Source organism: Limanda limanda, chromosome 19 (genome assembly GCF_963576545.1).
Source record: "Limanda limanda chromosome 19, fLimLim1.1, whole genome shotgun sequence".
Classification (NCBI taxonomy): domain Eukaryota; kingdom Metazoa; phylum Chordata; class Actinopteri; order Pleuronectiformes; family Pleuronectidae; genus Limanda; species Limanda limanda.
Window position 1 is genome coordinate 7,307,734 of NC_083654.1, and position 17,549 is coordinate 7,325,282.

The 17,549-nt window shown below is 39.9% G+C and overlaps 1 protein-coding gene across 4 annotated transcripts; it reads left to right on the top strand.

Moving 5' to 3' along the window:
* The first annotated feature begins 1,955 nt into the window (after positions 1-1,955).
* LOC133025702 (coagulation factor XI-like) lies at positions 1,956-14,081 on the top strand. 4 transcript variants are annotated; one of them, XM_061092434.1, is made up of 13 exons: positions 1,956-2,024; positions 2,440-2,546; positions 2,768-2,927; positions 5,879-6,035; positions 6,831-6,940; positions 7,042-7,207; positions 9,278-9,396; positions 9,479-9,611; positions 9,904-10,010; positions 10,243-10,402; positions 10,853-10,947; positions 13,126-13,207; positions 13,429-14,081. In XM_061092434.1, the coding sequence occupies exons 3-12, from the start codon at positions 2,786-2,788 to the stop codon at positions 13,173-13,175; spliced, it is 1,239 nt and encodes a 412-aa protein (XP_060948417.1). In that variant the 5' UTR covers positions 1,956-2,024; positions 2,440-2,546; positions 2,768-2,785; the 3' UTR covers positions 13,176-13,207; positions 13,429-14,081. The 4 variants fall into 4 exon arrangements, with proteins under 4 accessions (XP_060948417.1, XP_060948414.1, XP_060948415.1 ...); XM_061092431.1 differs by lacking the exons at positions 1,956-2,024; positions 2,440-2,546; positions 2,768-2,927 and adding an exon at positions 3,476-5,736; XM_061092432.1 differs by lacking the exons at positions 1,956-2,024; positions 2,440-2,546; positions 2,768-2,927 and adding an exon at positions 3,476-5,736 and having other exon boundaries at positions 13,126-13,197.
* The last annotated feature ends 3,468 nt before the right edge of the window (positions 14,082-17,549 follow it).

Below are 17,549 nucleotides of genomic sequence, written 5' to 3' on the forward strand. Positions count from 1 at the left end.
TTGTTAGTTGTGTCCCAGGCGCCGCTGTTATCTCAAGAGTGTCATCACAGCACCTGCTCCTCCCAAAGTTAATAAATTGAATAATGTTGTGTCCAGATTCTAAAGAACTGTGTATAGACACACACACACACACGCACACACACACACACACACACACACACAGACACACACACGCACTTCATGCCTCTCTCTGGACTGTTGGTTGGTCCTCACATGATCAGTTGTTTGCCATTTAAAACACAGATGCTTGATTTTGTGTTGTATCATGAAATATAAATTAAATACGTTTTCATACTGCTTCATTTTTGAAAGTTAGTATTCACTGAGCTCTACTTCTTATTGCAGAGAGATAGAGTATCAGTGAGATGAGCAATGATATTAAAATGTGTCTCTCCAACAAGATATTCTTAAACAACCATTCAATGACATTTGAAGATACTTAAAATTTCTGCTTGTATTAATTATTAATCATAAATGTTGCATATGTCTGACAGTTTTGCTTTTTGGACATTTTTATTAATATTTTTGTATCTTCTGGCACAAGGCTAGGCAACCTTTCATTGTTAGCATCTGTGACTCCTAACCCAAGAAGATGTAAGAAATATAACTCTGTTAGTTATATTCCCTCTGGAACACTCAGATCATCTGCAGAAAGTCTATTAGAGGTTCCCAACAACAGCTGAAAGTCGCAGTTTTTGTAAATTATGTTCCCAAGTCAATGAGTAGACTACTGATACACATCAGGGTATGTAAATGTAATTTTACCATTTTCTTAAGTTTCTTAAAAACATATATTTTGTGATTCATTCACACATCTCTCTGTCTGCAGGTCTCCAGGATATGATGTTTTATCCTTAACGACATTCAATTTTCAAAGGCTGAAGGGAACAAAATGCAATCAGTTTAATCTTTGGATCCACTGTTTTTAGCTTAAATAATCAGTTTCAGTGATTTTATTCTCCTCTGTGGCGAAAACAAAAAGATGGGAACCAGTTTGATTTTACTGGGTCTGCTCTCTCTCTGCAGCCTCTGCGTTAGTCAAGGTAACACATACACTACTTGACGAGATTCTGGCCACAGTTTTAATAGGCTTTCTTTTTTTTTTTACCACATATCATGTGTAGTCAAATCTGTTTAATCTGTATTTGTGTGTACATTTAATTGTGTTTGTTTGTTTGTTTTTCCCATTTGTTCAGAATGCGCTCAAGAGTTAATCGAGAATGTGAATTTCCAGGGATCAGACCCCAGCGGAAACATGGTCGACCTCTGATGTTCTCCTCTCCTGTCAGTATTTCTCTTAGTACTCTGGCTTCCTCCCACAGTCCTAAAAACATACAGATTGGGGTTTGATTAAATTGTCCATAGGTGTGAATGTGATGCTGGCATCAGCTCCAGCTAACCCCATCCAACCCTCAACTGTATAGATAAGGGATGCATGCTTCTCTCTGCAGGAACTTCCACTGCTACCTCAATTGTAATATCCTAACGACCACACCATGGTTTCTTTACGCTTGTTTATTATCCACTGCACACTGACATAGCATAGCCACGGGCCGCACTTCTTCTCTGGTATTGTCTCTCTAACCCCGTGTCTTATAGCTTCACCCCAAAGTTACCTCCCCCTATGGGATTAGTGCAGGTAGGCTTTTCTCTGCCCTTACAACACAAACGCAATAACATAAATTATTTAAATAGTTCAAAAATAAACACTGAATTTATAAAGGTGAAAATAAGGTTAGAGCAACAGACATTGTGTGACTTCAGAGGCTGAGTAATTTCCCTTGTGATGAGTGACTTCAGTGAATCCTGCCAATGAGAAAGCAAGTGGATCTCTGGCGTCAGGAGGGTGGAGTGACGTCGCAGGTTCTAACTTTAAATGATGGTGTTGTTTCTTTGTTCTTTCCCAGATACAAATGTCACCTTACACACAGCTGGTCGGTACCGAGGACTCCTGTTATAAAGAGAGAGCTTGGAGCAGTATCTGGATTTTCCCACAAACTGCATACCTCAATTCTTTGAACCAGGTATGCACAGGTGGAAGCACAACATCAGGTCTTTTACAATATGTCTTCTTATTATATTACCTGTGTGTTTTTATAGTTTGACAAGCTGCCTGCCGCCTCTGCTGAACACTGTCAGGCTCTGTGCACTGATAAACCAAGCTGTACATATTTCTCTTATACCAGGTAGTGTGAACTAAGCACTTAAATAAACTTTAACTTCTCATGTGGCCAACAGAAATACATTCAACATTAGAAAGTGTATAGTCACTGTATATAGTATATATTGTGTATATATATCACCTTATTTGTTTTCCTGGGACAGTTTCTTTACGGTCCTATAGGGGGTTGAGCGTATGGCTCTGCAAATTCAGCTAAATATGTTAATCTGCTTGGTTTTCTCTAATCTCAGACATATTTCTATTATTTTTTCATGCAGTGATAACTTCCAATGTTATTTGAAGGGACATCCATCTTTAATGGGGACCAGAGCCAAAGTGGGAGTCACATCTGGGATACCGGTGCACTCCTGCCAGGTGAATGGCAGTATGTATCACAAAACACTGAGACTGGACACAGTGTTTGTTGACCATCACAAACCACTGACACTGGCTCTGAACCGTTTTAACACTCATTTATGAAGAAATGTATCATTAATCCTGTGGATAGGTGACACTTACATTTGGTCATTATGTAGAGCTTGTTAGAGTAGTATGTGTGTGCTTTGGCCAGCAGGGGAGTTTGACTCAGTCCCTCTCTGCTGACAGGTTGGCTTCAAGTGACTCATGAAGAAATCAGTTTCCAAGGTTTTGACCATCGCTCTGAGTCGATGGATGATCCAGACACGTGTCAGAGGACCTGTACTACAGATCCTTTTTGCCTGTTCTACACCTACTTCCATGAATCCTACTCCAACCCTTATTTCGGGTACATTGCTCATTCATGTCAACAAATTCTTGTACCTGGAATTCAGTTCACACAGAGAAATCATGTAACATTTAATTTGATATTCACAAGAAAGAACACGCCCCAACAATATGTAATTAAAAGGTTCAAATGGAAGCTGATGAATTGGATGTTGAGGAAATAATGAATGGACATTGAGGGAAGGGGTTGAGGTGAAGATAGGAGAGGAAGGAAAGAGGGGATGAAGGGATGAGGGAAGGATGATGAAGGGAAGGAAATAAAAACAGAGCATAATGGGTTGATCAAGTTAATTTAGTCTTGACAGGTGATTGCAGGTGTGGTTGAGGTTTGGCCCTGCTCCTCAGTGGACTTGTTAACTTCCTATCATAACAACTATCTAGTGTTGTCTACATGGTGTTTAATCTTGTTTTTGATATTGTGTCCCAGGCGCCGCTGTTATCTCAAGAGTGTCATCACAGCATCTGCTCCTCCCAAAGTTAATAAATTGAATAATGTCGTGTCCGGATTCTCCCTGAAGAACTGTGTGTAGACACACACACACACACACACACACACACACACACACACACACACACACACACACACACACACACACTTCATGCCTCTCTCTGGACTGTTGGTTGGTCCTCACATGATCAGTTGTTTGCCATTTAAAACACAGATGATTGATTTTGTGTTGTATCATGAAATATAAATTAAATAATTTTTTCGTACTGCTTCATTTTTTTTGAAAGTCAGTATTCACTGAGCTCTACTTCTTATTGCAGAGAGATAGAGTATCAGTGACATGAGCAATGATATTAAAATGTGTCTCTGTAACAAGATATTCTAATACAACCATTCAATGACATTGGAAGATACTTAAAATTTCTGCTTGTATTAATTATTCATCATAAGTGTTACAAATGTCTGACAGTTTCGCTTTTTGGAAATTTTTATTAATATTTTTGTATCTACTGGCACAAGGCTATGAAACCTTTCATTGTTAGCATCTGTGACTCCTCACCCAAGAAGATATAAGAAATATAACTCTGTTCGTTATATTCCCTATAGAATACTGAGATCATCTGCAGCAAGTCTATTAGAGGGTCCCAACAACAGCTGAAAGAAAATTGGAGACGCAGCTTTTGTAAATTATGTTCCCAAGTTGTGGAACAGACTACTGATACACATCAGAGAAGCAAGTTCAGTAAAAGTCTTTAAAAAAAAGTATTTTAAATGTAATTTTACCATGTTTCTTATGTTTCCTAAAACATATATATATATATATATCTCTTGATTCATTCACACATCACTGTGTGTGCAAGTCTGCAGGATATGACGTTTTATCTGACACCTATTCAATGACATTCAATTTTCAAATTCTGTTCAAAGGGTTGAAGAGAACAAAATGCAATCTGTTTGATCATTAGATCCACTGTTTTTAAGGTTAAATAATACGGTGTCACTGCATTTTGTCCTTTTGTTACGTGCTTTTGTTGTTTCCTCCTCCTTTTCCTCACTCTCTCTCTCCTCTCAGGTGAGTGTGATTATGTGGAGGGGTATTTAAAGAAAACTGGAGTCTCTCAGCCATCTAAGTGGCAGCAGCAATTGCAAAATGTTTAGTGTGTTGCCTTATTGAGTCGAGAGGCTATGATAGTCCTCTTTTAGGTTTTTGAAGGGGGTCAGTAGGGACCCTCAAAGTATGAAAACAGTAACTCCAGACTTTTTCACGCGATTAATACATTGAGCGGCATCAAGATGCATTGTTGTGCATTCGAATCGTTGACTGCTGAATCGTGAGGCTAGTGAAGGTGCACTAGTGAGCACACAGTCATCAGTCATGTCACACAGGCAGCACCTCCCAGCTCCTGTTCCAGTTGCACTGTTTTTTCTTTGCTTGTGTGGAGCTGAGTGCTGATGAACTAAGCTGCCAGTGCCTCAGGTGTACAGCTACTTAGCCTAAAGACAAAAAACATATATAGTGAACTTGTGTCTTTACCCTGGGTAAAACAAACACCAACTAAATGGTGTTGTTTTTTGACGTTTTCTTTCCATTAGAGTGTAAGAAGAAGACATGGAAGCTAAATTAATTAAGTACAAAAAAAAAAATGCATGTAGTGTCCTGCCTTGAAATGCATCATTTCTTGAACTGCATCGTTTTGATTGTAGGCTCCTCATCGAATCACCACTCATTCTACTACTGTTGAGAATTTAACAATGATGTAAGTCAGAGGTTATTGAAATAAATTGTTAGGCTAGATGTGATACTATCTTTCACTTTTTCTCACTTTAGCCCATGCTCCCCAAAATGTGTAAAGCTTTTCATGGGATTAACTTAAAAATGTGTTTTACACAGATTTTTAAAGTGCCTTTACACCAAAGTCCATTTAAATTTATCTATGAAGAGCTTGTGGTAAATCATGCATTCCCTGCAAATAGGACTTTAAAATATGAAGGTATATGATACAATATTGTTCTGAGTCCTCTTCCGTGAGATCAATCATCTACAGCTCTCAGTTGTGCTGATTGATCGTCTGTGGTGAAGGTGAAGGTGCTCTCCCAGCTGCCTCACCTCCACAATTTTTCATTAAGAGGGCTGTATCATTGTCAACCAGCCAATGATTGTGTCAACACTTAGTTGTGCAAATAGATCGGATGTATAAATGTTTCAACGGCCCCTTGGCCTCTGTGCAGTTGCAGAGACGCCTCCTTCTACTGCAGTTGTGTTTCAGTGATCTTATTTTCCTCTGTGGCAAAATCAAGAAGATGGGAACCTGTTGGATTTTACTGGGTCTGCTCTCTATCTGCAGCCTCTGTTTTAGTCAAGGTAACACATACACTACTTTACGAGACTGTGGCCACAGTTTTGAAAGCCTTTTTAACCACATATCATGTGTAGTCAAATCTGTTTAATCTGTGTTTATGCGAACATTTCATTGGGTTTATGTTTGCTTTTCCCATTTCTTCAGAATGCGCTCAAGAGTTAATCGAGAATGTGGATTTCCCGGGATCAGATATAACTTTTCTCTACTCTCCGGATGCAAGGCACTGTCAGCAGCTGTGCACTGAGCACCCCTCCTGTCTCTTCTTTACCTTTGTTCGACAAGACTGGACCAGAGATAACAGGTATCTAACACTGACGCATCACATAACTCATGATACAATCCATTGAAGCCCTGTAATGTTTTAATGATGAATATGTGAAATACGAGAAACAAAAAGTCGAGGGTCCACGAAGAATTCCCTTTTCATCATTATCATCATCTCGGCTGTTTAGATTTAACTGCCATAGGTGTGAATGTGATGCTGCCATCAGCTCAAGCTAATGCCATCCAACCCTTAATGTTATAGATCAGAGGTCTTCAACAGGGGGTCCGTGACCCCATGGGGTCCGTGGAGGTACTGCAGGGGGGTCGCAACATTTTTGGTTGATTAGACAATATGTTTAATGCATCCAACATATTGTGAGGCTGATTCGACCCTCTGCCTGACAACCTTCATCCGTCCAAGATTAGATAAGTTGTGTGCTTCCCATCAGGGTCCGACATCTCACAAATTTGGGAGTATGTGTGCCATCCACAGATGGCTTGAGGATTCACTGTCTCTTCTACATGTATGTTTAAAATAAAAACATGAATCTGTGAATTACTTTAATAGCTCAGTGTTGTATGTAAGATGTATGTTTAGAAATGGCAGTGGCATGGCCACCCTGTACGTTGCACATGTTTAGTATTGAATGCACAATAACAGGGTAGCTATGTTTATACATGGCACGAGGACCAGTTTAATATAAAACACAATTTTATACAATTTATGTAGTAGGGGGTCCCTGCTCCATCTTATCACCAGTTTGGTGGTCCTTGGCCTGAAAAACGTTGAAGACCCCTGTTATAGATAATGGATGCATGCCACTCTATGCAGGAACTTCTACTGCTACCTCAAGTCCACTCCCTCTCTAAAGCCCAAAGTCCGGACTCCACTACAGGGTGTCACTTCGGGCTTTTCTCTCAAAAACTGCCCCTCAGAGCTGGGTAAGCTCACAAACATTTTACATTGTTTTAAAAAACAATTTATATATTTGTGATGTATGGGCACGCTCTCCTTAACTCTCTTTGTCTTCTCACCTGGGCAGAACAACCTTGTCGGTCTCAGCTGTACAAGAATGTGGACTTCCTGGGGGCAGACTACAAATCGTTATTCACCTCCAGTGATGAAGAGTGTCACAGGGTCTGCACGCAGGACCCTCACTGTCGGTTCTTTACTTTTGTAAATGACGCCTTCAGACTTTCAGACATAAGGTATAACTGGTTAACGTAATGTTTCATTCAATTGAAATATTCCTCATTTAAACAGGTGCCTGATCTGGAGGCAGAGTTTATCAGTGGTCAAGATAACCTCAGTGATGATGGTGGGGGGTCACCATCATCTCACCGGGGAGATGATGGCGATGATGGCGAGCTCCGGGTTGAGCTCCGTCACCACGGAGCACACAAGCTAACAGCTCCAGCTCCCACTGCGGGGCTGCGCTGGGGCTCTCGCGGCCCGGTTAACTCGCCAGCTTACGCTAGCCTGGGAGCTGGGCTAGCATTAGCTCGCGAGCTAACCGGGGCTGTGGAGCCGGGCCGTCTCTCCCCGGAGCCAGGCTTCGGCCCACCTGACTGGTTCAAAACGATATGGTTGCAAGATTGTATCTTCGTCTCCAGTAGCCATAATTCTACAGAGGTAATGGATAGCTAAAAATCGGGGCGCTTGTATCTCGTGAAGGAGGGAGGGAGGGGGGGCACTCAAAACAGGTCAATCTGAGGAGGGCTGTATTAGACAGGGTAAAAAGGGTGCTGTTTTAAATGATCCTTGTGGTATTTTGACCAAAATATGTTACAGACATTTCATTAAGACCCCAAGGAACCATATCAAATGTGGTAAAATGGGCATAATATGTCCCCTTTAAAAGGAACTTTGACTATTGAACAAGTCAGAGTTTAAATTGGGAAGTATATGATTTTTGGTTAAATTAAGCAAAAAATCACTGAACGAGAATAAAAAACGATAGAATAGAGTTTTTCTTCAGACCTCTCCTCGGCTCCCCTGAGAGAAAGATCGCATGTGTTCAGAAAAGGGGGAGCAAGGGGGGACGTTCCACTCGCCCCCACCTTCCTGGTGTGTGTGTGGCGGTCTCTCCTCTCCCCTGTAAGGAGCAAAGAGGGGGTCGTAGAAACGTGAGGGAGATTTTCACTGTGATGAGCACTCTATTGTGGGTCACATTGTGGGGGGGACGAAATTGCTTGCTTGATCCAGCTACATTGGATATGTCTGCAGTTCTAAAAAAATCTTTTACCGCTTGAACTTTTTTGTTTCATTTGGTTTTCATTAAATTCTACAATACTTAGTTAGGGGTTTAATTTGGGAACAAATTCAGTTTAATTTGACATTTTGGACTTTAAATAATGGATAATGATAATTTTGATAAACAGAGAGAGGAAATTGGTTGCATTGTCTAGAGAATGCAAATATGCTTGTATCAAGTATGCCAAAATCTAGACTAAGGGCTGGTGTAAATAAAAAAAAACATATCTGTTTTTCCTCACTGGGAGTGACACTGTGCGGTGTCGGGCAGCACATGTGCTGTGTGCCAACAGGGAGTCATGCAGTTATATTGCTTTTCAAAAAGGACTGTCGAGTTATTAATACAGCCGTGAATGAATAATAAACTATTGAGAACTTTAAAGATATTATTAGAATTAAATAAACTAAATAATATTTTGATGATGCATGGTATGTTATTATAACTGGTATTTGAAGGAGAAAAACATCTGTTGACCTGAGTAATGGCAGATAACGTGTGCAAGTGTGATGCTCACACTTTTAATAAGATAGAATTCAGCAGCAACAACAGCGGCTCGCCATCCACTATCTGTCTCTGAAAAAATATAAGATTTGGACAATGGAACTGATCTGAGTAGTCCTAATATGAACTTCATGTGAAGGAACTATAGTAACACAGCACTAAGACTGATACGAGTGTGAATGAAAGAATGTGGTTAGAAGAATTGCATCAAAGGGACAGAAAGCACACACTGACAGGGACAGTTAACTCCTCACAAGTGTAACTTCTTTGGAATACACTTTACTATACAGGCAAGTACTGGGTCCATGGAGAATTCTTCCTTGCCTATCATCAACACCTCTGCTGCTTAGAATATACCATAAGAGCAACAGACATTGTGTGACTTCACAGGCTGATTAGTTTTCCTTGTGATGAGTGAATTCAGTGAATCAATCCAATGAGAAGGGAGGATCTCTGCCTTCAGGAGGGTGGAGTGACGTCGCAGGTTCTAACATAACATTTTAACATCTCTGTTCTTTCCCAGATACAAATGTCACCTTAAACACAGCTGGTCGGTACCGAGGATTCCTGTTATAAAGAGAGAGGTTGGAGCAGTATCAGGATTCTCCCACAAACTGCAAATAACTCAATACTTTGGACCAGGTATGCACAGGTGGAAGCACAACATTCTGCGGGAGGTCTTTTACAATATGTTTTCTTGGTAGGTTACCTGTGTGTTTTACAGTTTGCCAAGGAAAGCTTCTCTTAAACACTGACATCCCAGGACACGACATTGACAAGCTGCCTGCCGCCTCTGCTGAACACTGTCAGGCTCTTTGCAGTGATAGACCACGCTGTACATATTTCTCTTATAACAGGTAGTGTGAAACAAGAACTTAAATAAACTTTAACTTCTCATGTGGCAAACAGAAATACATGCAACATTAGAAAGTGTAAAGTAACTGTATATATGGTCTATATACTGTGTATATATATATATATATATATATATATATATATATATATATATATATATATCACCTTATTTGTTGTTCCTGGGACAATATCTTGACGATCATATAGGGGTTGAACATTTGGTTCTGCAAATTCAGCTAAATATGTTAATCTTCTTGGTTTTGTCTTAACTGTCTAAACTTATTTTTTATGCAGTGATAACTTCCAATGTTACTTGAAGGGAAATCGAGATGCAATGGTGACAAGAGCCAAAGTGGGATTCACATCTGGGATACCGGTGCACTTCTGCCAGATGGATGACAGTATGTATCAGAAACCAACACTGACACTGGACACACTGTGTGCGGACCATCACAAACCACACACACTGGCTTTGAACTGTTTTATACACACGTTTATGAAGAAATGTATTATTCACCCAATATGTGTAAGTAGGTGACACTTACATCTGGTTATTATGTAATACTTGTTAGAGTAGTACGTCTGTGCTTTGGCCAGCAGGGGGAGTCTGACTCTGTCCCTCTCTGCTGACAGGTTGGCTTCAAGTGTCTCATGGAGGAGTCAGTTTCGAAGGTTCTGACTTTCGCTCTGAGTTGATGGATGATCCAGACACGTGTCAGAGGACCTGTACTACAGATCCTCTTTGCCAGTTCTACACCTACTTCAATAAATCCTACTCCAACCCTGATTTCAGGTACAGAGCTCATTCATGTCCACAAAATCATGAACCAGGAATTCAGTTCACACAGAGAAATCATGTAACATTTAACTTGATCTTCACTAGAAAGGACCAGGCCCCAACAATATGTGATTGAAAGGTTTGAATGGATATTGATAAATTGGATGTTGAGGAAAAATCAATGGATATTGAGGGAAGTGGTTGAGGTGAATATAGGAGATGAGGGAGGAAGGAAAGAGAGGATGAAGGGATGAGGGAAGGAAGATGAAGGGATATGTGTAATGATTGATGGAGGGAAGTAAAGATAAACAGAGCATGATGGGTTGATCAAGTTAATTTAGTCTTGACAGGTGATTGCAGGTGTTGTTGAGGTTTGGCCCTGCTCATCAGTGGACTTTCTATCAGATCAACTATCTTGTGTTGTCTACATTGTGTTTAATATTGTTTTTTGATTTTGTGTCCAAGGCGCCGTTGTTATCTCAAGCGTGTCATCACAGCACCTGCTCCTCCCGAAGTGAAAAAATATAAGAATCTCGTTTCTGGATTCTCCCTGAAGAACTGTGTGTAGAGACACACACACACACATACACACGTTCCTTATCCTCATTCAGGCTGGAACGCCACATCTGTCTTCACAGCCACACTTCATGCCTCACTTTGGATTGTTGGCTTGTCCTCACATGATCAGTTCTTTGTCATTTAAAATGCAGATGATTGTTTTTGTGTTGTAACATGATAAATAAAACTTTCAATGAAATAAGTTTTCATCCTGCTTCATTTATTTGAGAGTCAGTATTCACAGAGCTCTACTTCTTTTTGCAGAGAGATCAAGTATGAGTGAGATGAGCAATGGTATTGACATGTGTCTCTTCAACAAGACAAGTCTATTATAGGTTCCCAACAACAGCTGAAAGAAAATAGGAGATGCAGCTTTTGTAAATCTTGCTCCAAAGTTGTCGAACAGACAACTGATAGACATCAAAGAAGCAAGTTCAATGAAAAAAGTTTCAAAAGTATTTTTTAATGTAATTTTAGCTTTTTCTTATGTTTCTTAAAAACATATATTTAGTGATTCAGTCTCACTTCTCATTATATGCATGTCTGCAGGATATGATCTTCTCTCTGACACTTATTCAATGACATTCAAATTACAAATTCTATTCAGAGGTTGAAGAGAACAAAATGCAATCAGTCTGATCTTTGGATCCACTGTTGTTAGTTCAAATAATTCAGTGTAATTTTGTCCTTGTGTAACTTGCTTTAGTTGTTTCCTCCTCCTTTTCCTCACTCTATCTCTCTCCTCTGAGGTGAGTGTGATGAGTGTGGTTATGTGGAGGGGTATTTAAGGAAAGCTGGAGAGTCTCTCTGCCATCTGAGTGGCAGCAGCACTCGTGGAAGTGTTTATTGTGTGTTTCCTTTTCCTTGTGAGTTGTGGGGGGTCTCTGATAATCTTTTTGATATTTGAAGGGGGTCAGTAAGGACCCTCAATGTATGAAAACAATCACTCTGAGCTTTTTCACTCAGACCATTCTAAGAAATATGTTATTGAAACGTCGCGTTTCGTACTTCCTCTCCGTATGATGTCATCATGAAATCGCACTCTTCTTGCTGGGTGGGGCTGAGAGACTCCGTACTGTAACTCGGGACGTTACTCCTACATTGGCCGACTGTCCTGCTAAAACTTGACTAAACATGAGGACGGTGTAACTTACCGTTCAGAAACATCCTGTTGTTTAGTCTGGAGTGTCCTGCCTTAGAATCCATAATTTTGATTGTAGGCTCCTTGTCTAATCCTTATTTATTCTACCACTGTTGAGTAATTAACAATTATGTGAGTGTATTAAAATAAATTCTGAAGCTAGTCAGAGATTTGATACTATATTTAACTTTTTCCTCACTTTAGCCCTTGCTCCCCAAAATGTGTGTTCACGTCCCTGCACAGGAACGTGCTGTGTTATGTAAAGCTTTTTATTGGATTAACTTAAACATCATTTTACACAGGTTTTTAAAGTGCCTTCAAACAAAAGTCAAATTTTAATCCATGAAAGAAAAACAGAGCATGATAGTTTGATCAAGTAAATTTAGTCTTGACAGGTGATTGCAGGTGTGGTTGAGGTTTGGCCCTGCTCCTAAGTAGACTTCTTCCTATTATATCAACTATCTAGAGTTGTCTACATGGTGTTAAATCTTATTTTTTGATATTGTGTCCCAGGCGCCGCTGTTATCTCAAGAGTGTCATCACAGCACCTGAACCTCCCCAAGTTAATACATATAATAATGTCGTGTCCGGGTTCTAGAGAACTGTGTATAGAGAGTCCTCACATGATCAGTTGTTTGCAATTTAAAACACAGATGATTTTTGTTTTTTGTTACATGAAAACTAAATTAAATAAGTTTTCATCCTGCTTCATTTGTTTGAAAGTCAGTTTTCACTGAGCTCTTCTTATTGCAGAGAGATAAAGTATGAGTGAGATGAGCAATGATAGAAACTTTAACTTCTCATGTGGCAAACAGAAATACATTCAACATTAGAAAGTGTATAGTCACTGTGTATATTGTTATATATATATCACCTTATTTGTTTTCCTGGGACAGTTTCTATACGGTCCTATAGGAGGTTGAGATTATGGCTCTGCAAATTCAGCTAAATATGTTTATCTGCTTGGTTTTCTCTAATCTGAGACGTATTTCTATTGATTATTTTTTCATGCAGTGATAACTTCCAATGTTATTTGAAGGGACATCCATCTTTAATGGGGACCAGAGCCAAAGTGGGAGTCACATCTAGGATACCGGTGCACTCCTGCCAGGTGAATGGCAGTATGTATCACAAAACACTGAGACTGGACACAGTGTTTGTTGACCATCACAAACCACTGACACCGGCTCTGAACCGTTTTAACACTCATTTATGAAGAAATGTATCATTAATCCTGTGGATAGGTGACACTTACATTTGGTCATTATGTAATACTTGTTAGAGTAGTATGTGTGTGCTTTGGCCAGCAGGGGGGTCTGACTCAGTCCCTCTCTGCTGACAGGTTGGCTTCAAGTGACTCATGAAGAAATCAGTTTCCAAGGTTTTGACCTTCGCTCTGAGTCGATGGATGATCCAGACACGTGTCAGAGGACCTGTACTACAGATCCTTTTTGCCTGTTCTACACCTACTTCCATGAATCCTACTCCAACCCTTATTTTGGGTACATTGTTCATTCATATCAACAAATTCATGAACCAGGAATTCAGTTCACACAGAGAAATCATGTAACATTTAACTTGATATTCACAAGAAAGAACCACGCCCCAACAATATGTGATTAAAAGGTTCAAATGGAAACTGATGAAATGAATGGTGAGGAAATAATGAATGGACATTGAGGGAAGGGGTTGAGGTGAAGATAGGGAGGAAGGAAAGAGGGGATGAAGGGATGAGGGAAGGATGATGAAGGGAATGAAAGAAAAACAGAGCATGATAGTTTGATCAAGTAAATTTAGTCTTGACAGGTGATTGCAGGTGTGGTTGAGGTTTGTCCCTGCTCCTCAGTGGACTTGTTATCTTCCTATCATAACAACTATCTAGTGTTGTCTATATGGTGTTAAATCTTGTTAGTTTATTTTGTGTCCCAGGCGCCGCTGTTATCTCAAGAGTGTCATCACAGCACCTGCTCCTCCCAAAGTTAATAAATTGAATAATGTTGTAACCGGATTCTAAAGAACTGTGTATAGACACACACACACACAGACACACACACACACACACAGACACACACACGCACTTCATGCCTCTCTCTGGACTGTTGGTTGGTCCTCACATGATCAGTTGTTTGCCATTTAAAACACAGATGCTTGATTTTGTGTTGTATCATGAAATATAAATTAAATACGTTTTCATACTGCTTCATTTTTGAAAGTTAGTATTCACTGAGCTCTACTTCTTATTGCAGAGAGATAGAGTATCAGTGAGATGAGCAATGATATTAAAATGTGTCTCTCCAACAAGATATTCTTAAACAACCATTCAATGACATTTGAAGATACTTAAAATTTCTGCTTGTATTAATTATTAATCATAAATGTTGCATATGTCTGACAGTTTTGCTTTTTGGACATTTTTATTAATATTTTTGTATCTTCTGGCACAAGGCTAGGCAACCTTTCATTGTTAGCATCTGTGACTCCTAACCCAAGAAGATGTAAGAAATATAACTCTGTTAGTTATATTCCCTCTGGAACACTCAGATCATCTGCAGAAAGTCTATTAGAGGTTCCCAACAACAGCTGAAAGTCGCAGTTTTTGTAAATTATGTTCCCAAGTCATTGAGTAGACTACTGATACACATCAGGGTATGTAAATGTAATTTTACCATTTTCTTAAGTTTCTTAAAAACATATATTTTGTGATTCATTCACACATCTCTCTGTCTGCAGGTCTCCAGGATATGATGTTTTATCCTTAACGACATTCAATTTTCAAAGGCTGAAGGGAACAAAATGCAATCAGTTTAATCTTTGGATCCACTGTTTTTAGCTTAAATAATCAGTTTCAGTGATTTTATTCTCCTCTGTGGCGAAAACAAAAAGATGGGAACCAGTTTGATTTTACTGTGTCTGCTCTCTCTCTGCAGCCTCTGCGTTAGTCAAGGTAACACATACACTACTTGACGAGATTCTGGCCACAGTTTTAATAGGCTTTCTTTTTTTTTTTACCACATATCATGTGTAGTCAAATCTGTTTAATCTGTATTTGTGTGTACATTTAATTGTGTTTGTTTGTTTTTCCCATTTGTTCAGAATGCGCTCAAGAGTTAATCGAGAATGTGAATTTCCAGGGATCAGACCCCAGCGGAAACATGGTCGACCTCTGATGTTCTCCTCTCCTGTCAGTATTTCTCTTAGTACTCTGGCTTCCTCCCACAGTCCTAAAAACATACAGATTGGGGTTTGATTAAATTGTCCATAGGTGTGAATGTGATGCTGGCATCAGCTCCAGCTAACCCCATCCAACCCTCAACTGTATAGATAAGGGATGCATGCTTCTCTCTGCAGGAACTTCCACTGCTACCTCAATTGTAATATCCTAACGACCACACCATGGTTTCTTTACGTTTGTTTATTATCCACTGCACACTGACATAGCATAGCCACGGGCCGCACTTCTTCTCTGGTATTGTCTCTCTAACCCCGTGTCTTATAGCTTCACCCCAAAGTTACCTCCCCCTATGGGATTAGTGCAGGTAGGCTTTTCTCTGCCCTTACAACACAAACGCAATAACATAAATTGTTTAAATAGTTCAAAAATAAACACTGAATTTATAAAGGTGAAAATAAGGTTAGAGCAACAGACATTGTGTGACTTCAGAGGCTGAGTAATTTCCCTTGTGATGAGTGACTTCAGTGAATCCTGCCAATGAGAAAGCAAGTGGATCTCTGGCGTCAGGAGGGTGGAGTGACGTCGCAGGTTCTAACTTTAAATGATGGTGTTGTTTCTTTGTTCTTTCCCAGATACAAATGTCACCTTATACACAGCTGGTCGGTACCGAGGACTCCTGTTATAAAGAGAGAGCTTGGAGCAGTATCTGGATTTTCCCACAAACTGCAAGTACCTCAATTCTTTGAACCAGGTATGCACAGGTGGAAGCACAACATCAGGTCTTTTACAATATGTCTTCTTGTTATATTACCTGTGTGTTTTTATAGTTTGACAAGCTGCCTGCCGCCTCTGCTGAACACTGTCAGGCTCTGTGCACTGATAAACCAAGCTGTACATATTTCTCTTATACCAGGTAGTGTGAACTAAGCACTTAAATAAACTTTAACTTCTCATGTGGCCAACAGAAATACATTCAACATTAGAAAGTGTATAGTCAATGTATATAGTATATATTGTGTATATATATATCACCTTATTTGTTTTCCTGTGACAGTTTCTTTACGGTCCTATAGGGGGTTGAGCGTATGGCTCTGCAAATTCAGCTAAATATGTTAATCTTCTTGGTTTTCTCTAATCTGAGACATATTTCTATTGATTATTTTTTCATGCAGTGATAACTTCCAATGTTATTTGAAGGGACATCCATCTTAAATGGGGACCAGAGCCAAAGTGGGAGTCACATCTAGGATACCGGTGCACTCCTGCCAGGTGAATGGCAGTATGTATCACAAAACACTGAGACTGGACACAGTGTTTGTTGACCATCACAAACCACTGACACTGGCTCTGAACCGTTTTAACACTCATTTATGAAGAAATGTATCATTAATCCTGTGGATAGGTGACACTTACATTTGGTCATTATGTAATACTTGTTAGAGTAGTGTGTGTGTGCTTTGGCCAGCAGGGGGAGTCTGAACCTGTCCCTCTGTGCTGACAGGTTGGCTTCAAGTGTCTCATGAAGGAGTCAGTTTCCAAGGTTCTGACCTTGCTTTGAGTTGATGGATGATCCAGACACGTGTCAGAGGACCTGTACTACAGATCCTCTTTGCCAGTTCTACACCTATTTCAATGAATCCTACTCCAACCCTGATTTCAGGTATAGTGCTCATTCATGTCAACAAATTCTTGTACCTGGAATTCAGTTCACACAGAGAAATCATGTAACATTTAATTTGATATTCACAAGAAAGAACCACGCCCCAACAATATGTAATTAAAAGGTTCAAATGGAAGCTGCTGAATTGGATGTTGAGGAAATAATGAATGGACATTGAGGGAAGGGGTTGAGGTGAAGATAGGAGAGGAAGGAAAGAGGGGATGAAGGGATGAGGGAAGGATGATGAAGGGAAGGAAAGAAAAACAGAGCATGATGAGTTGATCAAGTTAATTTAGTCTTGACAGGTGATTGCAGGTGTGGTTGAGGTTTGGCCCTGCTCCTCAGTGGACTTGTTAACTTCCTATCATAACAACTATCTAGTGTTGTCTACATGGTGTTTAATCTTGTTTTTGATATTGTGTCCCAGGCGCCGCTGTTATCTCAAGAGTGTCATCACAGCACCTACTCCTCCCAAAGTTAATAAATTGAATAATGTCGTGTCCGGATTCTCCCTGAAGAACTGTGTGTAGACACACACACACACACACACACACACACTTCATGCCTCTCTCTGGACTGTTGGTTGGTCCTCACATGATCAGTTGTTTGCCATTTAAAACACAGATGATTG